The sequence below is a fragment of the Penicillium hordei genome, assembly GCF_028827395.1.
Source record: "Penicillium hordei strain IBT 12815 chromosome Unknown utg000004l_segment0_segment0, whole genome shotgun sequence".
Classification (NCBI taxonomy): Eukaryota; Fungi; Ascomycota; class Eurotiomycetes; order Eurotiales; family Aspergillaceae; genus Penicillium; species Penicillium hordei.
This window is the reverse complement of record NW_026623145.1, coordinates 4,377,917-4,401,687: the sequence shown is the minus strand read 5'-3', so window position 1 is coordinate 4,401,687 and position 23,771 is coordinate 4,377,917. Positions and strand designations below refer to the sequence as shown.

General features: G+C 49.2%; 11 protein-coding genes across 11 annotated transcripts; 7 read left to right on the top strand and 4 right to left on the bottom strand.

Annotated features, from left to right (window-relative positions):
* Window positions 1-420: 420 nt before the first annotated feature.
* acuM (gluconeogenesis transcription factor RDS2) lies at window positions 421-2,451 on the bottom strand (the record flags this gene model as incomplete). The annotated part of the gene is made up of 7 exons (XM_056899882.1): window positions 421-463; window positions 524-720; window positions 786-1,537; window positions 1,593-1,899; window positions 2,012-2,029; window positions 2,155-2,177; window positions 2,283-2,451. The coding sequence occupies 7 exons, from the start codon at window positions 2,449-2,451 to the stop codon at window positions 421-423; spliced, it is 1,509 nt and encodes a 502-aa protein (XP_056751958.1).
* Window positions 2,452-3,138: 687 nt separating this feature from the next.
* N7537_008827 (uncharacterized protein) lies at window positions 3,139-4,155 on the bottom strand (the record flags this gene model as incomplete). Its single annotated transcript, XM_056899881.1, has 5 exons — window positions 3,139-3,291; window positions 3,355-3,462; window positions 3,520-3,684; window positions 3,736-3,820; window positions 3,905-4,155. 5 exons carry the CDS (start codon window positions 4,153-4,155, stop codon window positions 3,139-3,141), a joined length of 762 nt encoding a protein of 253 aa, XP_056751957.1.
* A 730-nt stretch (window positions 4,156-4,885) lies between these two features.
* Window positions 4,886-6,222, bottom strand: N7537_008826 (basic helix-loop-helix domain-containing protein; the record flags this gene model as incomplete). The annotated part of the gene is made up of 2 exons (XM_056899880.1): window positions 4,886-6,105; window positions 6,159-6,222. The coding sequence occupies 2 exons, from the start codon at window positions 6,220-6,222 to the stop codon at window positions 4,886-4,888; spliced, it is 1,284 nt and encodes a 427-aa protein (XP_056751956.1).
* A 1,253-nt stretch (window positions 6,223-7,475) lies between these two features.
* On the top strand, window positions 7,476-9,309 carry N7537_008825 (uncharacterized protein; the record flags this gene model as incomplete). Its single annotated transcript, XM_056899879.1, has 3 exons — window positions 7,476-7,549; window positions 7,629-7,740; window positions 8,011-9,309. 3 exons carry the CDS (start codon window positions 7,476-7,478, stop codon window positions 9,307-9,309), a joined length of 1,485 nt encoding a protein of 494 aa, XP_056751955.1.
* Window positions 9,310-10,101: 792 nt separating this feature from the next.
* Window positions 10,102-10,764, top strand: N7537_008824 (cytochrome c oxidase assembly protein; the record flags this gene model as incomplete). The annotated part of the gene is made up of 3 exons (XM_056899878.1): window positions 10,102-10,155; window positions 10,223-10,664; window positions 10,718-10,764. 3 exons carry the CDS (start codon window positions 10,102-10,104, stop codon window positions 10,762-10,764), a joined length of 543 nt encoding a protein of 180 aa, XP_056751954.1.
* A 432-nt stretch (window positions 10,765-11,196) lies between these two features.
* Window positions 11,197-12,553, top strand: N7537_008823 (replication factor C subunit 5; the record flags this gene model as incomplete). Its single annotated transcript, XM_056899877.1, has 6 exons — window positions 11,197-11,283; window positions 11,344-11,966; window positions 12,039-12,207; window positions 12,262-12,360; window positions 12,421-12,476; window positions 12,529-12,553. 6 exons carry the CDS (start codon window positions 11,197-11,199, stop codon window positions 12,551-12,553), a joined length of 1,059 nt encoding a protein of 352 aa, XP_056751953.1.
* Window positions 12,554-13,111: 558 nt separating this feature from the next.
* On the top strand, window positions 13,112-13,672 carry N7537_008822 (uncharacterized protein; the record flags this gene model as incomplete). The annotated part of the gene is made up of 4 exons (XM_056899876.1): window positions 13,112-13,161; window positions 13,220-13,278; window positions 13,335-13,460; window positions 13,590-13,672. The coding sequence occupies 4 exons, from the start codon at window positions 13,112-13,114 to the stop codon at window positions 13,670-13,672; spliced, it is 318 nt and encodes a 105-aa protein (XP_056751952.1).
* Window positions 13,673-13,750: 78 nt separating this feature from the next.
* N7537_008821 (mitochondrial 54S ribosomal protein uL16m) lies at window positions 13,751-14,566 on the bottom strand (the record flags this gene model as incomplete). Its single annotated transcript, XM_056899875.1, has 3 exons — window positions 13,751-13,923; window positions 13,988-14,449; window positions 14,509-14,566. The coding sequence occupies 3 exons, from the start codon at window positions 14,564-14,566 to the stop codon at window positions 13,751-13,753; spliced, it is 693 nt and encodes a 230-aa protein (XP_056751951.1).
* A 649-nt stretch (window positions 14,567-15,215) lies between these two features.
* On the top strand, window positions 15,216-18,663 carry N7537_008820 (replication factor C subunit 1; the record flags this gene model as incomplete). Its single annotated transcript, XM_056899874.1, has 5 exons — window positions 15,216-15,296; window positions 15,406-15,430; window positions 15,483-15,573; window positions 15,634-18,011; window positions 18,071-18,663. 5 exons carry the CDS (start codon window positions 15,216-15,218, stop codon window positions 18,661-18,663), a joined length of 3,168 nt encoding a protein of 1,055 aa, XP_056751950.1.
* Window positions 18,664-18,932: 269 nt separating this feature from the next.
* On the top strand, window positions 18,933-19,276 carry N7537_008819 (uncharacterized protein; the record flags this gene model as incomplete). The annotated part of the gene is made up of 2 exons (XM_056899873.1): window positions 18,933-18,978; window positions 19,077-19,276. The coding sequence occupies 2 exons, from the start codon at window positions 18,933-18,935 to the stop codon at window positions 19,274-19,276; spliced, it is 246 nt and encodes an 81-aa protein (XP_056751949.1).
* A 1,265-nt stretch (window positions 19,277-20,541) lies between these two features.
* Window positions 20,542-23,223, top strand: N7537_008818 (Sin1 family protein; the record flags this gene model as incomplete). Its single annotated transcript, XM_056899872.1, has 3 exons — window positions 20,542-20,564; window positions 20,641-21,120; window positions 21,171-23,223. The coding sequence occupies 3 exons, from the start codon at window positions 20,542-20,544 to the stop codon at window positions 23,221-23,223; spliced, it is 2,556 nt and encodes an 851-aa protein (XP_056751948.1).
* Between the last annotated feature and the right edge of the window lie 548 nt (window positions 23,224-23,771).

The window sequence follows — 23,771 nt, the reverse complement described above, 5'->3', positions numbered from 1 at the left end:
TTGGAAGACAAAGGGAGAGGAAGATGGAAAACAGATAGATGATAAAGGTTGATAACTGTTAAGAGAAAAGAAAGAAAAAGAGTGAGAGGGAAGAGGGTTGGAGTTGGAAGAGCGTGGAGGGACGAAAGAGACAACTGAGACGTGGAGGTTGCGCTTCAAACTCCAAGTGCACTTGTTTACGTCGTCTGTTGACCATTGCAAACGGAACATACATCGATATACACCATTCAGAGGATGTCCTCTCTTCCTATATATCGTTCGAATCAAAGCATGCTATTCGATGTTGTACACATAAATCAAGCACTATACATTTTTCCGTGAAGAGCACAGACAAAACTCGGGGAATCACTAAACCAAAAGATGATACCAAAAGAGAAATCCTTGCGTGACATAAAATAAATAACAGTCTACCAAAAAGTACTATTTAGTGATGGGGAGGAAGTTCCCAACGATGAGAGACGGGCTGCACAGTGTTAGTTTCAGTACGTCAGGATCTTGTGGACAGTGAGCAGTGAACACTTACATGTTGTGATTGTCTCGTCTGATCGTAAACGAAAAGCAGCAGGTAATACCATCGCCTGATGAGTTAGGATTAGGACTCTTCAGCGTGCAACTGGTGAGCATGGCCTTTTGGGTATTGTCGAAGGCGATAGCGCCGAACTTTTCCCAATAGCTGACCAATTGATCTTCGACAATGATCTCGTGAATAGCAAGTTTGCCCTACAGAAAGTAAACATGTGAGCTGGCTGTGATATGATATGAGGATGTCCAATTTTAGAACTTACATCTCGCAGACCCTCAACCGGGACATCAATCAGCTGTGCCATCTCATTGTTTCCTCGGAAGATCTCGCCCGTTCGACGCCAGCAGCAGGCCGGGATAGCCATACTGGCAAAGACGCGGTCATACTCCATAAGGCTCCGTTCGAACCACATCTCCACCAGAATCAATTCGATATCAGTCAAGCTCTGCATGCGTTCTCGGAACTTAGGCCGGAACTTATCGAGCTGCCGCAGAATCTTTTGCCGAGATATTTGTTGCATGTTCTTTTCCATGTACTGATTCAATCGTGCATACCCCTTGACGTAGTTGAACGGTTTCAGTAAACCGGCGTCGTATTTGGCTTTGAGAAGCTTGTTCATCCGCTCCTCTGGTGGGTCAGTTCCTGCTGGGTCGGCGGCAGTCATGTAGTATGTTTCCCGAGCTTTGTCATTGCCCACAGTGGAGGTTGGTCGTTGAATGGAGTCTCCTGGCAGTACTTGGCTTTGTGCTGGCGGCGGAAGTTGTGCCGGGGGAGGTAACCCGTTCGGTAGCGCCATACCATTCATCGAATTCATCAAGGATGAATCGGTGTATATTCCCTGCATGTCTTGATTTTGGAACATCGCTCCATCGTCCAGGAGACTGTTACTGAGGAAATCTCCGAGTAGATTGTACTCGTTGGTCACTTCATGGGCATTAAACATGTACGACGGGTGGAGAGAATGCATATCCTGGAACTGATTCTGACCACCTACCCAGTCGTTATATTGCATGACTGTCATACCACGTCAGCTGAGCCCGGGGCAAAACAGGATTCGTTGCGAACTCACGCTGAGATTTAGGCTCGAGGCCCTGACTGGATGCAGAAAGATTGCCAGGCGGTACCGTTGAAGGCGGGTTCACAGCTGAGGGTGCAATTCCGATCGTGGTATCAGGGAATGATTGCTGACCAGCAGCATCGGCGACATCGACACTCCCAGACATGCCTTGAACGGAGCCCAATTCATTGTTAGACGAGCCCTCGTCATCTGCAGCAGAATTTTCGTGTTCACCGCGTCCTCGTTTTGCAGTTTCCCTCGGCTCGTCATGGCACAGGTGGCCGATGTTTCGCTTTATACAGCGCGTGCAGGGCCGTTCCTTCATAGATTCAGACAAGTCAGCTGGTGTAATTATTTTTCCGCAAGTCTGCCTTCAGGGTTTCAGATGTGACAGGTCGCGAACGGGGAAAGGGGAGACAGAGGGGTCGTACTGAGTCACAGGTCATATGCTGTCCCACGCGAAGAAAACCCCGTTAGCAAAGCCAGTTCCTCCAATGGATATGTGCCAGCACTAATGCCATGGCCTATCGCGTATAGCAATCAAGCATCATGACATCCCAAGAGGTAAACTTACCGAGCGGCGACAATATACACAAGCTAGAATTGAGGAAACCTCTCGTTAGCAAAGATGTTCTTATCGTTATGCGCAACAGAATCGGCCGCGCCCAGATCCCTGTCGCATGCTGCGCAACGGCACCTTACCGTGATTCACCTTCCGGCGCTTCTTGGGACTGGAGTGACTCCCCGAGCCGGTCGTTGCGGCCTTGGCCGCAGATGTTTGCGAGTTCTTGACGCTCGTATCCTTCCCTGCATCAGTGGACCTGGATTTTGTCACATTGGAAACGCCCAGCGGCGCATTCTTTTCGGACATTGCGCAAAAGTTGAGAACCACCAGGGCCGGGGTGAAATGGCTGCCTGCAGACCAGTTGGTAGTTGGTAAACGTCAAAAAGTTATTGGGGATGGAGAAAGCGGAGTCACCCCTCCGAACTGCTCCGCATGGGGTTGGCTGTTTGGGCACACGCCACTTTCGGGGGCGAGACCTCGGTCGAGGAATTACGTTTTTCTATTCTTACAATTGGGGTTTGGATTGGGACTATATTCTGTACTCCGTGCAAAAATGCAGACTCGTGTTTTATTGATTTTCAACCGTTTAGTCTTTTTTCCCTCTCAAGCAGTAGGGGGGCCTCGGGTTGCCTAGTCATCTTTGAAGCCAGGACTCCTCAGATTGGACCGGGTGCGCATGATACTCGCGTTACCCTTCTCCCAATATAGTGTGATTCATATTTGACGCCCTGCAATGGGATATCCTTTATTGAAAAAAAGGTGCGTTCAACCGTGCGCGGTTCCACCATATGTAGCTATTCAGCGACTGCATTGAGATTCGAGCACGCGACAAGGATTGCCGCTGTGATTCCTGGTCGCCAAGCTCGGTCGGTACTTGGTTGACGTTTTAATAAGCGTGCATACTCTGGGTCCGAGGCCCTTCATGTGTCAATCATAAGCATCGAAATGCCGGTATTGGTGGCTTGGATGGTGTGGTGATGTCCGGTGGGACGATCAATCGTTGGGCATCGAGTATAGATCCAAGGCAGCTTGTGAACGAGTGATGGCATCGCCGAGTCCTGCGAAGGGGGCGGTGTTGCTTTGCATGGATTGAAGATGGCCATGTAGTTGCTTCATGAGTCCTTGGACTTCGGGGTCGGTCTCCAACTAAAATCAAACACAATGGTCAGTTGACAGAGCGAGCATGTGTGGTTCGCAAGCGGTCCATACCTCATCTAGTGTCACTTGGCTATCTTTCGCGCCAAGAAGGATGAACTCGGAGGACCCAGAACCCTCGGTTTGGGGAAGTGCATCCAGCTGTCGGAGCACAGGGTGTTCCTGCGGTCGCAAAATATTAGCCAGTCCCGCTTGGAGCAAGATGCAGTTTCTGCATACATTCTTAGTCTGTCGTTTTCTTTCAGCCTCGGCCCGTTTGGCATTCTTGTCCATTTCCTGGAGTGACTTCGTCTCCCCAGCAAGGAGCGCTTCTTCTTTGGCAATTTCGGCTTTTAATAGATCGACGCTATCGTTCATCGTAGCCAAGTGGGCCTCGAGCGACCGCTAAAAATTTAATCAGGATGGACTTGTCGACAATCGTAGAGGGTCACATACGTGCTCATTCAGCGCAGATTCGTAGTCGAAGTTGGATTCCTTCGTTATGGGTGGAAACGGCATTCGCGGGAGTCGTTTACCTAAACTAAAACAACACAGTTAGTATCATCATCTCTTTCAAGACAGTGGTAGCTCTGCGGAAGCTATCAGATTAAGCATGGTCCCCTACTTCCGCACAACCGCTTGCACGGCACCCTGTGCCTCGATGCGTTTGCGCTCATTTTGATTCCGCATTATCACCGGTCGCTCGAGGGAGTGAAACATGTCCTTGATCTTTTCCTGGACAGGTTCCGGTAGAGTGGTCCATTTCGACTTGATGGTCTTCTCTGGGACGCGGCGGACGTGAGGTTTGAGATAGGCGTAGCGCTTGGATTCCTCCTCGTGCGGGACATCGTCGGTGTGTTTTCGCTTTGGAGGCATGGTAATGGTAGGTTGAGGGTGTTGGGTCTGTCGAGCTCCAAAATTAAAGTTACGTCGACGCGTCTTCACATGCAGGCAAAACAGAGCGGTGGAGACAGAACATGGAGATACCAGCAGCATTCCGATAAGGCTTGGTAGTCTTAGCCTTTATTGACAGTATTTTATATCGAAGACTAAGATAGAATCTGGACATGTCCTTGAAATTTCAAATGGTAGTGTTACCTACGTCAGCTTCAAAACTAGGTGTGTATGCATAGTAGAGAGCAACGGCACACCTATATCATAGCTTTTAGCAGGGCAATGTGTCATATACTCCTTAGTTATATGATGAGCTAACGTAGAAACATAACTAAACTATCTTAACATATGTACCGACACATTTTTTTTTTTTAAAAAAAGGCATCTGAAATACTCAAACTATGTTCTGCCAATACAGGCTTTTCGAATTATGCACCAGGGTATCGATATTTGCCGAGAACCAGCCGGAAGATGACTTGTATCACCTACAGCGGTTAGATGGGGAAAAAGACGGCGAAGAAACAGTATGCAGAGAAAAGCAAAAAACTAAAGGTATCTTGTGGCTGGGATTTTCGAAGATGAAATGCCCACTCGCCGATGCACATACACAAAACTGTCCACCCGCTGAAACGCTTGCAATCCCCACCAACAAAAGAGGTAGGGGCTATCCATGAGATCATAAATTAACGTTGTGATCGTGTCACAGAGGGTATCAACGCGGCATAACCAAGCCATTAATGCCCTTCAAGTCATGCAATTGGCTCTGGAGTATGTCATTCCCATGGAGAAGGTCCTCAAGCCAGTCAGCAGCTCCAGTGAGCATTGCGCTTTTGCTGAACCCGCCACCTCTGAGCGCAGGGACGAGTGTGCACAAGTCTTCGAAGCCTTGGCGAATGAGATTTCGGCGTTTCTGCTCCGAAAGAATGTGGTTGGTTCGCTTTTGTTCCTCTGTAAGATTCTCTCGTGCAGCTTTAGACCCTGGCTGTAGTCGGGCTTTTCGAGACATGTCTGCTGATACCCGTCGACCTTTGCTGATAGATCCTCTAGATTTTCTTGAGTGAGCTCGTGCATCATCATCATCGGAGTATTCGTCGCCCTCCTCTTTCACGACTCTTGAGCGTTTCCGAAGCTGTAAGCCATCGTCCAGGACACCACCACTTTGGAAAGTGGAACCTTGAGGAGCCCCAACCATGCGTTCTGGACTAGGTGCTCGTGTGTTTGCTGCACTGCTTTGTGGCTCGAAACACCCGAGATGATCGAGCAGGTCATTTGTCCGCTGTTCCTCGTCGGGCTGGTCAGGGGGGCGAAGATAACCTTGATCCATGAAACTAGCATCTGAGCCCCATCGCAAACTGCGGACCTTCCTTGATGGATGTTGGTCCACGGGAATGGGGTCACGGATGTCAAAAAACATCTCCGAGGTATGGTATCCAATCGGTACATCAGCCCGGGGTGGAGATGAAGTTGAACCATGTGCAGTACTGCCGGTATGTGAATTGTTTTTTCGTTGTGTCCCAAGGGCAGGGAGAGAGTGTCCCGCGAAATTCTGTTGTGCTAATGTAGATCCCAACTCTGATCCGTTTACACCGCTGTGGTAGAGCATGGAGGCTGCGGCGAAGATATCTGAGCTTGTAGGGTTGTCTGTCACCATCCCCCCGGCTGCTTTGCCTAGCCCATGCTGCTGAAATGAAGGCTGTGATAGGGACGTGGTTGATCCCTCAAAGTTGGGTGGCAGCTCACCTGACCAGTCAAAGTTGGGTGCCCCGGGTTTATGTTCTTGTCGCATCCAGAGATCATTCGTAAAGTGGTTTGCGTTCATGGTAGTAAAAAAGTTGTCGAGCATGTTGGATTCGTTATCATCAAGAAGAGAGGGCCCTGGGGGAAGAGCAGGGGCCTGTTCAAAGGGGGTGTCCATGGGTGGGAGAAAGGAGTCTAGAATCGGGTTAGAGAGGGAACAGTACAGAATGATGCCCGGGGCAACTCACATCCAAAGAGAGCAGCCGGAGGGGATGTGCGCCCAGTCCGAACTTCAGTCCCATGTCCATTCATAGTGAAGGTTGGTTCAATATCAAGAGGAATTTGTATGCCAAAGCGTTGCTACTCTGATGCTAAGAGTAGCGCGGATCAAGGCGATACTGTCATGCCTTGGACTCAAGTGCAAACGGTCTGCGATCAAGGTGATAGCAAAGGTTTGACTCCACAAAAGAGGGACGCGGGGTGGTAGATCAAAGCCACGGGGTTCTCCAGAGTTGATAATGCGACTCGATAAGGAGCCGGTTCGGTTCGGCGCAATGGGAATGAGAACAAGAAGGTCAAGCAGAAGTGGAAACAAAAAAGAGAAAGAAATAGAAGAGGATCAAGAGAGTGTTTACAAGCAAGAGAGAGCGAGACGAATACGTGGAGAGGTTGGCATCAAAAGCAATCCTCCTGTTCGGCCTCGACCTGATCACATGCAAAAATTTGAGCGCGTGACGTAACAGTACCAAAGTTACAGGAAATACAGCCGTTCCGGTGGGCTTACAATGTACCCCCCGGTATTTAATACGTTCCTGGGGAAGAGCTCATGTTCCCGGAGAACCCTTCCCGAGGCCCTCCAGCGCTGCCAGTGCTGCCAGTGCTGCCAGTGTTGCAAGTACTACACAAGTAGACTACAGGTACCCCTTTATTACCGCTTGATTCTGATGTACACTCGGAATACATCGCCCTTCCTTATCTCTTTTCTTATTCTTATTTTACGAAGGAAAAACCAGATAAATTGGGTCAGTGCGGTTCATCTCCCTATTTTGGATAGTTCTCCTGGGATCGTCCTCCGTCACGGACTTTTTTTAATTAAAATATTCCCTCGTTCAGCCCCGCAATCCCGATTATTTCCAAGGTTTGTCCCGAAAGGCCTATTGCTTCGGATGATCGTCCACTGTCTTCTCTTAACTGGACTGGTCCCTCCCCCGAGTTTGGATTTGGATCTTGTTTGTGGGGGCTTTTCTGAATTTCCCACCTGGGCAGGGACCGAGGTATAACCGAGTCTCTGACAGGCCCATTACATGGGATTCAAGATCCACATAGTCCAGAAAAACGATCGTGCAAGTGTCAATTTCCCTCTGCCGGAGAATACTACCCAATTTTCGGAAGGTGCAATTTTTAGGTCACCCACGGATAAAACCGATTAAGCTCTTACACCTCCTGATTTTCTGATTGGCGAGGAGATTCTCGTGAATCCCATCGGAGTTTATTGTTAGCTGAACCCCTCATCGCCGATTAGTTCGGGGAACTGTGATGTTGAACACCTCCCGACGGATCATGACATGAAGGTTTCCGGTAGCATGGAACCTACACTCCGGAGACGCCATGGAAGGGACAACGTCCGGGTATTCAAGCCGTGAGTCCATGCGATCTGTTACCCTTGTGGCTTGGTGCAACTGTATGATCTGAAGAGCCCTTGCTGATTGTGACTGTAGCCTCCTTCGCGCCTACGCCCTCGGGTACCTGTCTTCCGTCACCCCGAAATTGATGTCTTATGTACGCCGACTGCGCACTAAGGACTGGAGTGCGCAACAGAAACTTCAAGAGGTACGTCGCGACATCACCTAAGTATAGGCCTATTATCGCGACTTATCATGTCACCGTTTTCTCTGGTCTATCGCGCAATTGAAGTGCTATAGCTAACCTTTGATTTGAGAATAGCTAGCTAAAGTGTTGACTGGCCCTTTACGTCTGAACAGTTTCCCGACAGCGTGTGCTTCCCTGGTCGGTGGTTCAACCTTAATACCAATAGGATTGTATCGTCTGTGTGCATTGGTCACAGCAGGGCTCTCCAAACGTGACGTTCACATTTCACAGAGGCTCGACCGCTTAATTAGATTCGTCATCACTTTTCTATCCGGATGGTTCAGTTTTCAACTGCTGAACAGAAACCTCATCTGTCTACCAATAGCCGATGTCAGAGCTATCCGGAACTCCACAGATCAGGGGAAGGACCCTGGCCAGGTCATGGCCAATCCGCTGGAGCATCATCGCCCGGAGTTAGCAGGGAGGACAATGGACCTCACCATCTACATGGTCACAAGAGCTGTAGATGCGGTCGCTTGTGCTGCATGGGGTCGCTGGTCCCGTCGCCGCCGGGCCCAGAATCGCTGGACGACTGTCGAAACCCTCGTCCCTGGCTTCGCCGACGCAACTATCTTTGCCACGAGTGCCGCTGTAGTCATGTGGGCATGGTTTTATCTCCCTGAAAGACTGCCAAGAAGCTACGAGAAGTGGATCGGGGAAGCTGCTCAGGTCGATTCGCGTTTAATTGAAGCCTTGCGTCGTATTCGACGAGGAGTCTTCGTTTATGGAAAGGATACGGGCCAGGCACCCCTTCTCCAATCGATGTGCAAAGACTACAACTGGCCAGAGGTATGGGGAGACCCAGCAAAAGTGACCCCGATTCCTTGCGAAATGGTTCACATGGGCTGTGGCCCCAGTTGTGAGAAACACGCATTGTCTCGATTTGCCAAAACCTTCAAATTTGCCTGTGCAACCTATATACCCCTACAAATTGTGTTCCGTCTGCGCAGGATGAAATCTGCAACTGCCCTCCGTCGGGCCCTTTCTGATGCAGCACGATCATCTGCCTTCCTTGCATCTTTTGTGAGTTTATTTTACTACAGCGTCTGTCTCGCTCGGACACGACTTGGCCCTAAGATCTTTGATGCGAGAACCGTCACTCCGATGATGTGGGACTCTGGGCTTTGTGTCGGTGCGGGATGTCTCATGTGTGGCTGGAGTATATTGGTCGAAAAGACGCGGAAGAGGCAGGAGCTAGCACTATTCGTGGCACCCCGGGCTGCCGCCACGGTTTTGCCACGGTTGTATGATAAAAAGGTACGTATCGGACCCTCGCATCCTCTGTCCACAACAGGGTTACACCCACATCCCACCCCCCCCCCACACCCCCTTCTCAATTTCTCCAAATTAGCCTGTGGCAGGTTCCAACACAATCACGAGGTGCTGACGCATGTTGGTGTTTCCCAGTATCAATATCGAGAGCGTGTTGCATTTGCTGTTAGCGCTGCTATTCTTATCACTTGCCTCCGCGAGCGACCCAGCATGGTACGAGGGGTTTTTGGTCGCATCACATCGAGTGTGTTGAATTAGACTTTCTTTCAGTGAGATGCTTCGAAGGCATCGAACGGTTGTATTAGTTATTGGTTATTTTAGACTTCGGCTCTGACTTCTGGGTACCATTACCCTGTATTATTTTTATGAATTTTGCATCCTTATGCACATTCAAATGTTCCAAGCTTGATGGTACCGGTTAATTTATGTACTATGTCCAAGGCAAATAGTGTGTTCATACCAACAGTGTCGTGGTCTTCTACTTCTTACTGGTAAATGAGTCGCTAATCATGCCAACTCTGCAGGCTGGGAAGCCGGAAGGGTGCAGTTGTGCCCTTGTATTTGATACGATCACGATCCACTTAATATTCACCAGCAAATCAAGAATCAATTCAAGATCCATATATCCAACCCCGTTGTCTCTTGCCGTTTAGATGTAACGTGACCCCGAAGCTTAGGGCTTATCGATAAGCCGTCGAATCAGAGTTGTCATCACGTGTTGGGGATACGCTGGATCTCATGCGACTCAACATCTGATCCCATTGAAGTCATAGAACCATGTTTTCACGATTACTCCCCTCACTAGGGCGCTCTACGCTGACGGGGACGATTCCCCAGCGCTCAGCCTGTCTCCAGAGGAGCGTCTTTGAGGTGGAGCGTCGGTGCTTCTCAAGGAGTTTCCTGCTTCATGAACGCAATTCATCTGCGGCGCCTTTTAATACACCAGAATCGCAAAAGCGCAATGCCTCTACAATGTGAGCAGCCTATGAACCCGTATTTGAGGTAATCCTTGTTCTAACAAAGCCCCCGATCAGGTACTATACCATCAGTATGATCCTCGGAACGGTTGCCCTTGCATACGGATCTGTACCTCTTTACAAAATGGTATGCCAAGTTCTCACTCGATCTAGAGTACATCCTAAACAGAATTCTATTCTGACCCTAATTATAGATCTGCCAACAGACCGGTTGGGGTGGTCAGCCTATCCTCACCCACCGAACCGGAGACGGCGATACCTCTGCACGTGTGACACCAGTGACAGACTCTCGTCGTCTACGCATCACATTCAACGGGTCGGTATCGGATGTCCTCCCTTGGAAGTTCACTCCCCAGCAGCGCGAGGTCCGAGTGCTACCCGGCGAGACAGCGTTGGCATTCTACACCGCAACAAATAAGGGCCCGCAGGATATTATTGGAGTCGCAACATACAGTGTCACGCCAGGTCAGGTTGCGCCGTACTTTAGCAAGATCCAATGTTTCTGCTTTGAGGAGCAGAAGCTCAATGCGGGAGAATCGGTCGATATGCCTGTTTTCTTCTTCATTGATCCTGACTTTGCTACCGATCCTAACATGAAGGGTATTGATACTATTACCCTTTCATATACCTTCTTCAGTAAGTTTTGTGTCTATTCGTTGCTTTCTTGGCCTGATCTAACCCCAAAGCAGAAGCGAAATATGATGACAACGGTGTTCTGACGCCAATCGCATCATAAGAAGCTCATACCAAGGGCGCATTGGGGTACTGTATTTTTCAACTATGTAGATTTGCATAGACTTGAACATTCAACCTTGAGAAAAGAAACATGCGTGGTGTTGTGTCCGGCTTCTTTCGCATTCATCTCATCTCTCAAAGCAAATTTTGCATGTACTATACATATCGGAGTTTGGCGGAAGGCTGCCAAATGCCTAGAAAAACTATATATCTGTATATATTATTGAATTTATTCATATGTAATTGTACAATCTTCATCGAATTAAGCTCTTCGATGCCCTTTGCTGCATCCATTGATATAGTGGGAGCGTGCACGGACCAGTGATTAATTAGGCGCGTGTCTGGACGCGTTCTCCAGTCCGCATCCTCTATCGAAAAACCACCAGCACTCCAATTCCTCAATCCTCTCAACAGTTCTGCGGAGTTTTCAAAAATGGCTCTCCTTGTGGACAAGCTGCGGCCACGCACCCTTGATGCTCTCTCGTATCACCCCGAGCTCTCTGATCGCCTGCGTTCACTGGTAAGAAACCCTGACCTGCGGAAACATGAACACGGTTTTGATACAAGGTACCATTCATAGGCACAAAGCGGAGATTTCCCCCATTTACTGGTCTATGGACCCTCGGGCGCTGGCAAGAAGACACGCATAATTGCAACACTAAAAGAACTGTACGGCCCCGGTGTCGAGAAGATTAAGATCGACGCCAGAGTCTTCCAAACGACAAGCAACCGAAAGCTAGAATTCAACATTGTCTCGTCGGTATACCATCTCGAGATTACCCCCGCAGACGTCGGACAGTATGACCGAGTCGTCGTCCAGGAATTGCTCAAAGAGGTTGCGCAGACACAACAGGTGGATCTCGGCGCGAAACAGCGGTTCAAGGTCGTTGTGATCAACGAGGCCGACCATCTCACACGTGATGCCCAAGCAGCTCTCAGACGGACCATGGAGAAATACAGTCCTAATCTGCGATTAATTCTCCTGGCCAACAGCACCTCCAACATCATTGCACCGATTCGCTCCCGAACCCTGCTGGTCAGGGTTGCCGCGCCTACTGAAAGCGACATTTGCTCTGCGCTCCACCTTGCAGGGAAAAAGGAAGGATGGACAGAGTCCGAGGTTCTTAACAAGAGGATTGCAAAGGAGAGTGGACGCAATCTGCGTCGTGCGCTGCTCATGTTTGAGTCCATTTATGCGCAAAAGTGAGTCTTCGCTTCGATACTTATTAAACTGGATTTTAGAACCTTACCTTTTTTTTTTTTTTCGTAATTCAGTGAAAAGGTTACGGACAAGACGCTCATCCCGCCTCCGGACTGGGAGGCTCTCGTTGCTCTCACCGCTGATGAGATTCTGGCCGAACGGTCACCAGCCCGACTGTTGCAGGTCCGCGCACGTCTTTATGATCTTTTGACTCATTGCATCCCACCGACAACTATTTTGAAGGTGTGTATCCACATTTATAATAAACATGCTCCAGATACTAACTGTTGGCGCTAGACCTTGACATTCAAGCTCGTTGCACGAGTTGATGATGCACTAAAGCCAGAAGTTATTAAGTGGTCTGCCTTCTACGAGCACCGCATCAAGCTGGGAAGCGTAAGTCATTGATGATGATTATTGCTATCAATTCAAGCGCTAATGAGGCACCCAATACAGAAAGTAATCTTCCATCTCGAAGCCTTCGTGGCCAAGTTCATGCGCATCTATGAAAGGTATGCTTTCCCTAGATGATTTAACAGAGACATAAAACTAATAATATACTAGTTACCTGATGGGCATGGACTTTTGATTACTCACTACAAACAAACCAAGACAATGGATGAATGACGATTTGTACACCAAGGTGGTTTTCAGTGAGCATGGGATCTAGGAAGTTATGGTCTGCTATTAAGCAGAATCATGCTTTTCGAAATCTCCAGGTGTCCTATTTATTTCCTTTTTTCACGGGCGCATGAAGGCATTTGCTGAAAGGATTCTGGCGTTATATCACTTGTCATTGTGTACTATCTCTGAGGTAGTAAAAAGATCTTTGCATATATCAATATCTCAAACTCTTAATTATATATGCACTTCAACAGTGGAGCTGTCTCCGCATTGTAGAAGTAGTCAATTCTGAGAAGCATAGGTTTGATGCAATGATATCAACCCCGAATTGTGTATATCAGAGTCCACGGGTGTCTTCCTAACCTACGTCATCACATCCCCGTCATCCATAAACTTGACCACCCACTAGAAATATCGGAATAGCTTTCATCTATTGACCAAGAATTTCTGCTATATTTTCATAATATTGTAACTATCATTGTCCTAGCACTATACTTCTACCCCAACACGAACAGCACCCAAAATGTCCGACCCTAGACTTGTTGATATGGAACCGGGCGGAGAGAGCACCCAGTATGGACTGCATCAAGACCGCCTCTTACAATTTCTCTTCACTCATAACAGGGTACAGATATGAGTCTATCAGACAATTCACAAAGAGTCCCTCAAAACAAACCGGACAATTGGGGGGTGTGTCCTTGAAGATAATCCTGAGTGCAGTATAGCAATGACTGACCTCATATAAGTCGGCGATAAGCACACTATAAGCGAAGTGAGCCCTGGGCTAGGAACACATAGCCCGGCACCCAACAATGACGAGGATTTCCAGGCCCAAAAGCTGGGCATGGGAGCAATCGCTGATTCTGGTAAAGGTAAATGCTGAATATATTTTCCTTGTCTAAACTCCTACTATCGACTATCGAGACAAAAGATCCATCGGAGGGGCCCGTGCCTCGATGGCTCCCAAAGAGACGCAAACAGCTGATGATAATATACAAAAGATACGACACGTGACGAGGACGATGCCGTGGCCAAAGCCCGCAGACTGCAAGGGTATGGGCCTGGGTCTGGTGTCGGGGCTTAGTTGGCGAGGACGACAAAAGCAAAAGACATGACCGATGGGAAAAAAAAGGGAACACGGTATCATGCGGGAAACGACAGTTTATTGGGTAGGTTCGGAGCTAGAGGAGGAGCTCTTCGGAGGTGAAGCGAGGTCGTTGGTACCAAGAGGCGGGTTTCTGCGCGCCCGCTTGAGAGAGTCGAGAGTGACACCATTTCCGAGCTTTGTGATACCGACGACAGGGGGGTCATCCTTGTTAACGAATTCCCAGAGACCTAATGAATGAGAATGAACATCTTTCGTACCCAAAATAGTACACGTAGAGAATGCATAACCTACCAGGCAATTTGTGGCCCGCCAACCTGAAAGCCTCGCGAGCAATCTTCTCGTGGACATCTCCCTTCAATTCAAAGACGATTCGGCTCACGGGCAGTCGGACAGTCCAGTAGTCGAACTTACCCTTACCCTTACCCATACGCTGCTCGTTACCCTTGGTGTAGACACCAATGTTGGCGCTGACACGCTTGTACAGCTTATAGTTCATTCCTCGTAGCCGCCGCTTGATAGTCTCTTCAGCGATCTTCAGCGCCGATGCGGGCATGCGGCGGTCGTGGTCTTTCATGCGCAGACCGAAGTCTCCCCACACGACTGTTGTTCCTCTGGTGGATCCGCCCGTAGCGACGTGAGGGCGACCCTTGGGGGATTTGGATTTTTCTTGGAATTTCGGGGTCAGCCAATCAAGGGCGGGCGAGGTGGTAGAGAAGCATCGTGATAGAGAAAAGGTGGCCAGCGGTCCCGACACTGTGTCGCACTGTTAGTCTTCTGCCGAATAGATTTTCTGGGGATTAAATGACTCGTACGGGTTGGCCGCGTGCAGGCGGAGAGCGGTCCAGTAAGCATCTTGATCTGTGGACCCATTGTGAGGAGGGAGGCGGCGAGATATACCAATGTTGCGAAAGGCTTCGTTACTCCGGCACTTTTCGATGATTGGCACTAGTCCAGAAGTAGAAGGTTGGTATACACGTGATACATCCCCTAAGTTATTTATTTGCCTTGTAAATCAGGCCGCAATGCCAGCCCAGTTATGTATGTACAGCATCTTTCATTCTAGAGTAGCTCTAAATAGCACATTATTGGTGTGAGACAACCTAATTGTACTAATAGAGCAAGTCTGCGCTGTGCTGCCTAATAAATAAAACTATATGTACATATACATTATGTTCAAAGTCTGGCTGGTAATTCCCTTGCCTTTTTCTAGGGCTTTGTAATTGTACTTAGTGGTTCCTCTTACTCTAGAAGTATTATGCATAAAATATGTTATTCGATGAGTTGGGCAATACCCTATGCTCCTTTCTCGATTCTTATAGTTCCTACAGCTGTGCATAGCTTATGTCCGCTAATCCTAAAAAGGAAGAAAGTGCTGCCTTAGTCAGCCAGTCACGTCTCCCGGGAGTGTGGCGCGTCGTTCGCGACCTACCAAACGCTGCGGCAAGAGCTCGATTGGTCTTAAACCAATTCCCCAGTTACTATTCCACGCCGAATTCTGTGTGACGGATCGAGTCTCACTATGGATATCCGGAATTTCTTTGGCGGCAAGCCAAGTCAAGGGTCCAGTGACGCCGCCGCGAAGCCCGCGGCCAAAAAAGAGGTAAGCTGGTGCCTTGCCTATTAGAGGGAGGTTCTGGTCACTTTATATGTGATCTGGCGCCCTTTGAATCACCCATCATTATAATCTAACTTCAAATCCGACAATGCAGGACTCATCCACCACAAGAAAGAGACGTATGCTTCTCATAATCCATACTCCCACACCACTAGTCTAACGCAAGAACAGGCAGCAGGAAAGTTGTGGACGACAGCGACGAGGAAGAAGATGTAGCACCCATCAAAGCGCCCGCTACCAAAGCGAAGCCCAAGAGCCAGCCGTATGTCTATGGCTGGATTGAAATGTCTCATACCATTTGACTGATGAACTTTCTTCGCAGAAAGCCGGAAGAGACTAAGGAAGAACCTACAACTTCCTCCGACTATTTCGCCTCTAGTAAGAAGAAGACACGACCTGCCAAACCGACCGAGCAAGCTCAGCCCGATACAGCCAAGATTGTTGCCGAAAGTCCCAAACCCAAGAAGACTGTCGAAGAACCTGTGAATAAAAGACGAACCACTACCCGAGGATCAACAAAGAAAGCCACAAACGTCCTCGAGGATGAAAACCTTGGCGCCGATGACATTTTTGCAACCGAATACGGAAAGGCCGGCAAAGGAGAGGACGCTTATGTGGCCGGGGATGATAGCGACGAGGACAGTGACTTCGAAATGCTCGAGGTGAAACCAGCCGCTGCAGCATCGAAGAGGACACAGAAAAAGCAATCTTCTCGCGATGACGAGGATGATGTGGTCATGGAAGATCTCCCCAAGATTCCTGCTCCGAAGGCTCGACCTGGCCGCAAGCGCAAATCCGAAGCTCTCATCGACGAGGATGAAGATGGTGACTACCAAGAACCCAAAAAGGAAACCAAAAAGGCAGCCCCAAAGGCCAAGGCCGTGGCATCACCAGCTGCGAAGAAGCAAAAGGCCAGCCCTAAAAAGGCTAAAACGGAGGACAAACCAGAAAGCAAAGAGCTCCAAGATATCTTCGACAGTATTCCGACGATTGACGCCCCAGAACCTCCTAAGGGAGAGCCAAAGAAATTCAAATTCGGAGCACAGCAAAGCCGGGATCCGGTAACGACTGGGACTAAGGAAATGCCCGTTGGACAAGAAAACTGCCTTGCTGGCTTGTCGTTTGTTTTCACTGGTGTTCTGGAATCCCTCGGTCGCGAAGAGGGTGCGCAATTGGTGAAGAAGTATGGGGGCAAAGTCGTTGGAGCTCCTAGTTCTAAAACAAGCTATGTGGTCCTTGGAGGTGATGCCGGCCCAAAGAAGCTTGAGACCATTGCGAAGCACAAGATCAAGACCATCAACGAGGACGGTCTCTTCGAATTAATTCGACGACTGCCTGCCAACGGCGGTGATGGAAAGGCAGCCGAAAAGTACGCCGAGAAACTGAAAGCCGACGAGGCCAAGGTCCGTGCCATGGCGGCCGAAATTGATGCGGAAGAGAAGAAACGAGAAGTGCAAAAACGAAAGACGGCCGCGGCTCAAGGACCCAAGACCACCGCCACCGCGTCTCAGACTCCACCAAGCTCACAGCCCGCATCATCTGGCGATCTCTGGACCACAAAGTATGCCCCAACGTCGACCAGTATGATCTGTGGTAATAAGGGTGCTGTGGAAAAGATTCAAAACTGGCTGCGAAACTGGCATGCCAATGCCCAGGCCGATTTCAAAAAAGGTGGTAAAGACGGTTCGGGGATATACCGTGCTGTTATTATTCATGGTCCGCCAGGAATCGGAAAAACTACAGCAGCCCATCTCGTGGCAAAGCTGGAAGGATTCGATATCGTGGAGACCAATGCCAGTGATACTAGAAGTAAGAAGCTTGTCGAGAGCTCTACCCTGGGTGTTCTAGATACAACATCACTGCAAGGATATTTTGCCGGACAAGGCAAGAAGGTGGAAAGTGAAAAGAAAAAGCTCGTCCTCATCATGGATGAGGTTGATGGCATGTCTGCCGGTGATCGTGGAGGTGTGGGAGCTGTCGCAGCAATTGTCAAGAAGACTAAGATTCCAATCATCCTCGTCTGCAATGAGCGAAAGCTTCAAAAAATGAAACCTTTCGACTTCATCACTTATGACGTGCCATTCAGACGCCCGACTGCAGAGCAAATTCGGGCAAGATTGTCCACTATTTGTTTCCGAGAAGGCCTCAAGATTCCGCCGCCTGTCCTTGACGGCCTCATTGAAGGAACACATGCCGATATCCGCCAGGTCATCAACATGCTTTCTACCGCAAGACTGGATCAAAAGGGTCTCAACTACGACGAAGGCAAGCAGATGTCAAAGTCGTGGGAGAAGAATATCATCCTCAAGCCGTGGGATATTGTCAGCAAAATTCTAAGCGCCCAGATGTTTTCCCCGAGTTCCACTGCTACTTTGAACGACAAGGTGGAGCTCTATTTCAACGACCACGAGTTCAGCTACCTGATGCTCCAGGAGAATTACCTCAAGACCAAACCCGCTCTCGCAGGCAAATATCATGGCCAGGAACAGCGACTGAAGTCGCTTGAATTGCTGGATAATGCCGCCTCGAGTATCAGTGATGGTGACCTTGTCGACCGCATGATCCACGGCACCCAGCAGCAATGGAGTCTTATGCCCACCCATGCGATCTTCAGCTTCGTGCGGCCGGCCAGCTTCCAGTATGGAAACTTCAATGAGCGGCCTGCATTTACTAGCTGGCTGGGCAATAACAGCAAACATGGTATGTTTTGGATGTTCACCCATCGTCTGTAGACACTCTCTAACTAATTTATCCCCCAGGCAAACTATCACGATACGTCAAGGAAATACAGGGCCACATGCGTCTTCGTACCACAGGTAACCGCGATGAGATCCGTCAGCAGTATATGCCCTTGCTCCAGGAGAAGATGATACGCAGAATGATGGACGAAGGCAAGGACTGCGTCGACTCGGTCATTGATCTCATGGATGAATACTATCTCACTCGCGAGGACTTCGATTCCATGGTTGAACTAGGACTCGGCCCAATGGATGAGTCTAAAATCAAACTTGAGACACAGACCAAAGCCACCTTCACGCGTCTGTACAATTCGCGTTCGCACCCCATGCCATTCATGAAGGCCAGCAGTGTCGTGGCACCTAAGCAGGCGAAGAAGGAGAAGCCTGATATTGAAGATGCCCTTGAAGGATCCGATGAAGAAGAAGTTGTCGAAGAGATCAAGGATGACGACGAGGAAGAACTTGATCTGAAGAAGGACAAGTATGTGACGTTGCCTAAGAAAAAGAAGGCTCCGGCTAAGGGCAGGAAGACGAAGAAGGCCGATGATGATGTTGATGCCGAGGAGGAAAAGCCGAAAAAGGCTCGTAAGAGTAGAGCCAAGGCCAAGGCTTGAAAGATTCTTATTTTTGTAACATATCATCCATTTGTTAAGAAGCATGCGTTTAATGGGGTTGGTGCATTTCAATCTGATATCTCTGAGCACACCAATTTAATTGTTTACATCTTGACATGTCTTCGTATTTCTCTTTCTTCTTTCACTGTTCTCCCGCTAAGCCTGACCCCTCGCAAGTGGCGTGCTCATTTGTTATCTCTTATACCTCTTTCATCTCAGCTGTTGCTGTCTCGACTCTTGTTTTATGCAGGCTTGCTCCTGCAGCCAAGATGACTTCTATGCCTGAATATGGTGTCTTTGACGATGTCACACCAAGTACGTCAGATATTCACGCTAATCATGGATGTAAATACTCAACTGTCTTTCTTCTTTCTATAGATCCTCTAGATACTCTGCATCCAAACATCTCACAGAAAAATCCTTCCGAGGGCCCATCCCACGCATCATGCTCTCATTCTTAGACCTGCTTTATTTACTGAACCCCAAGTTGAAGAAGTCCCTATCCCATCCCTACTGCCAGGAAGCATTCTTCTGCGTATCCTCCCAACGCCACTCCCCCTCTTACAGCAAGCTTGGCTTAGAACTTCACAACCCTACGAGATCTTCTCATTAAAAACCATTTATTCACCGCTCAATTGGAATTGCCCGTGTGAGCCGGGTCGGTGACGATGCAATAACTTTGGAGGTTGGCCAACTAGTCTTCTTTGACTCAGTCATGAAAGGAAGGGATAGTCTAGAGACAGTTCGATTTTCCAACCCTGTATATCATATCATAGGTTTGATCTTCATAGCAGAGAACTACTAGCCTCTAGCGGCTTTGCAGATGGCTCATACGTGGAGGTCATAAGGGTACCAGTGGAGAACTGCTATGCATTGGATGAGGCTAAGCTTATGGGAGACCTGAGACAGTGAGGTTTTGCATATACCATAGAACAACTCTGTGCGATTGCCACCTTCCTTTAGCCTTTTGGTGGACTGTCTAGCATTGGTGTGAAGCCCGGCGAAATGGTGTTGATTTATCTGGCCACTTCTCCAAACGGGGCTGTTGCCTGCATGGTAGCTTTGGCTATGGGTAATACATTACTTGGTTACCAAAGACATCCCTGGATGATGAGGACCTTTGGCTAACTGAATATACTCTCACGATGATGCGAAGCTCGTGGATCACAATCAGATCCTATCACTGACTCACAACGGTTCTTGCGAAAGGATCTCCGCAATAACCTGGACAGGCAATTATACAAAAGATGTCCGCAACATTAGAAGTGATATTCTCGCACTGAGCAAGATGGTAGAGAAGGGGAATCTTCCCTTAAAAGAAGAAGACGGGCGCTATGTTGTCGGCAAATTCGATCTAGATCAATGGAGGCATTGGCGACGGCTAACCAGCTCACTGGCCTTGGGAAAAGCGTTGTGTTTTCTTTCTAGGTACGATATGAATGATATGTGTATTCAAGGATCTTAGTCTTGTCCGGCTATTTGAATCTCAATTGAGAGCATAGCCACTTGTGTAGCAATAAATAATTGGTGAAGTGCTGTATGTACACATCGATGTAGTTGAGAAGTTGGTATGGTGACCCCCTTGGCGGGGAAATGATCTGTGGAGAACACCAAAGTTCCCTCTCTTCTTGCTTTTGGCATACAACGCTCCTTTCTCTCCTTTCTCTCCTTCCTTGATATCTTTATCTTTTTGATCTGTTTTTCCAGGCTGGTCCTGTATTGGCCATATGAGCTAGTCTCATTCGCTTTCATCCCTCCCTTTATTACCACTAGCATGCACCTTTTGCTCGAGTTGCTGTGATCGTTCAGACCTCGGTCGCTACTACGCAGCACACCTCTGGGTTACTACAGACATATGTCCTCGTGAAAGCAGAGAATATGTCTCTTCTTCACAATGAAGAGTAAGTCGCGTCCGGAATTGCAGACCGCCCCCTCAAATCGCCGCGGAAAGGTCTCCAAGGACTAACGCAAGTATAGCTTCACGATCTGGCAATTACGCTCCTCATATCTCTCGACAATCAAAGATGGAATCGGGGACCGACTTATCAACGTCAATGACTCCGTCCTGAATACACCTGGCTTCCGTGCGGCGGGCTGGTCAACCGCCGCGGCGTACCCCAACACACACAGCTCCTCCCACCTGAAGCGCACTTACTCCCCACCCATTCCAACAACGGCGAACGTTTCGTCTGAATACTATAGGCTAGCAGAACGAAATGCAAAACCCGAGCGCCACGAATTGCAAGGTCTAGGCCTGGAAGATGGCGAGGACGATGGCGGTATGGTGACCGGCAAGAGCCATACGGACATGACTGCGCGGCGGAATCACGCACGCGGCGGAAAGAAGAAAACTCGACGGGAAAGGCAACAAGAGGTCCAGAGACAAGCGGAAGCAGAGGACGACGATAGCAGCGATCTGAGTGATGACAGCGACGACGATGGAGACAACGTTGGCAGGTTGGTGAATTATTGCGTGGTATTCTACTTTCCTATCTGACAAAGAACAGTGCCGTTGATCAGATCAAATTCGACAAGATGCCCATCCGCCGAGATCGGGCCGACTCCTCTCCAATACGTTCTGGGGACCCGAGTGAACGGCCAGAAGTGATGATCACATCCGCGTCAACACAAAACCTTGCAAATCAATACCGCCAAGTAAAACCACGCCCCCGTCGAGATACAACTACTAGCAGTGATCTTTCCACGGATAACGAAACCGATCTCAGAGGCTACAAACAAGGACAAGTTCAATTCTCCGCGAGTGATCAGGTCGTCGAGTATTCGCGCAGACGGCGTGAGCGAACTGGCAGCCGAGGCGCAGAGAGCCTGGCCCTCGGGGAACTCCACGAGGAGGACGAGGACGAGGACTCCGGTGCCGAGTCTGTTGGGTCTGCAATTTCCTCTGATTTTGACAATACGGCTGGATCTGGCTCCCTGCTGCTGGCAGGTGTGACGGGCGGTTTGAATTTGTCCTCGCCCATGGCTATGATGAACAAGCTACCCTCTGGCACCGGGCCGCAGAATAATTCACCGCGCAAGCATCGCACTCCGGCTCCTGCATTGCAAGACCTTCCCCCGCCACGGCCTATTAGCATGTTACAGCCGGTTAGCTTGTTAACCAGCCAGCTTACGTCCCGGAAACGAGCACCAAGCAATCCAGTGGATAAATTCGTGGTGCTCTCTGGGCGAGGTCAAGAGGACTCGTTGTATTTGAAGATCTACGTTCCTTTTTCAAGCGACCCTGAAGACCCGCTGGACCTGCCACTTACACGCGAGTCTAAGCTTGCAGAACAGCCCGCACAGGTGACTGTTGCTGAGACGATTGGGCTTGCGTTATGGAAATACTCGGCGGACGCTCGCGGTCCAGCAATTAGTCGCGAAAATCTGACCGTGAACCGATGGACGCTACGGATGGTCGATGATGGCGAAGTCGAATATGACTTCCCAGCGCTTGGGCGGACTCTTCCAATGACGGATTTCACGTCAAACAACAACCAATCTGCCAAGTCCCGAGGACGGTCAAGGGGCAAGCCGTACGATGAATTCGCACTGGTTGAAGCATCGAAATCAGAGTTCGAGGAGAATGAACGCCTATATCCACAATTTAGTTCAAGCATTGGGTCAGAAGAGGCGGATCAGCCGGCGAATCTTGCAGTGCCGGGGACTCAACCCGCTGCACAGAAAAACACCCCTCAAACCACACCAGCCCGAGCGAACCCCATCCTAGGCCAGCCATTCTCGTCTGCGCTCAACCACAGCACTCTTACTCCTGCTGACCGCCCCGCGGTACCTATCTCGCATGCCACTCCCCGTCTCGGTGTTTCCAAGACATTGAAGATTCGCTTCATCAACATGGAGGCATCCGCACATGTCATGACCATCAACACATCTACCGACAGCTACATAGCCGAGATCCTGGATTCCGTATGTAAACGATGGGGCCAGGATAAGGGCAACTACCTCTTAAAGGTGATGGGGTCGAACACGATTGCACCACTTGACCGCACAGTGGAGGCATTGGGCAGCATCACCGAACTTGATCTGGTGCGTCGTCGCTTCGGCGGCGGGCCCCTTGCACTCGGAACCTCACCAGGCAGCTCATCACCAAACGCGCCTTTGATGGTGGAAACCGCCGACCCGACAACCTCCAAGAAGAGCAAGAAGGAGGCTAAGAAGGGCGCCCAGCGCATGTTACCCTCCTCTTCTCAGAAACAAGATCATCTAGGCGGATATTACCGCCGGTACCATGTGTTCCGCAAACAACCCATGTCTTTCACAGCATCCAACCACCGGATTCTCACGTTCGAAAATGATTACATGCATATTGTGCCCGGTGATACGGGCAAAACGGCGTCTGGTGGCAAGACCCGGTCGATCAGCTTTAGCGATGTGATTGGATCTAAGGTCAGCCGACGGCACCCCAAGAGCTTCCGAGTGATGATCGTGCGCGGTAATGATGCCACGGAGCAGAAGCGCTATGACTTTGAAGCAAGGAGTACCAACGAGGCTGTGGAGATCGTGGACGAGATCAAGAAGAACATGGCACATTATCGTATTTGATTATCTGCTCTTTCGGACATGGAATTGCGTTTTGGGGGGGGGGGGTTACACGGACTTTGGGTTAGTAATGGCGTTGTACAGGCATTATTCAACAATGAACATTCAACATTCAATCAAGCTTTTCAGTTACATTTGGATTTTAGTATGGATTCAACCGACAAGCAAGAAGTGAGGATGTTGGAGTACCTCAGCTGTCCGGATTATTGTCGGTATTAAGGTCTCGCATACGACCTCCGTATAAGTCGTTCGGTACTCGGCACGAGTGCCAAACCCCGGGATGGTTGATGTGGATTGGATGTATGGATATCAATATCTCTTTCTTTCCTCGAATCTCTGATATCCGAGCGCGGGATAGTCTTCTTAATATAGAGCTGTGAAATGCTGGATCAGTCAAAGTCACTCACCCATCTACGTTGCCTATATGGCTCTATTACAAATTTTTGGTACATAATTAGGGCCTACAATGGGTACGAGCTGAATACTTAGAAGCTGGTAGAGTTAAATGGATTGTCTTGGATCATCCTATAGATCTCGAAGTCAAGTCACCC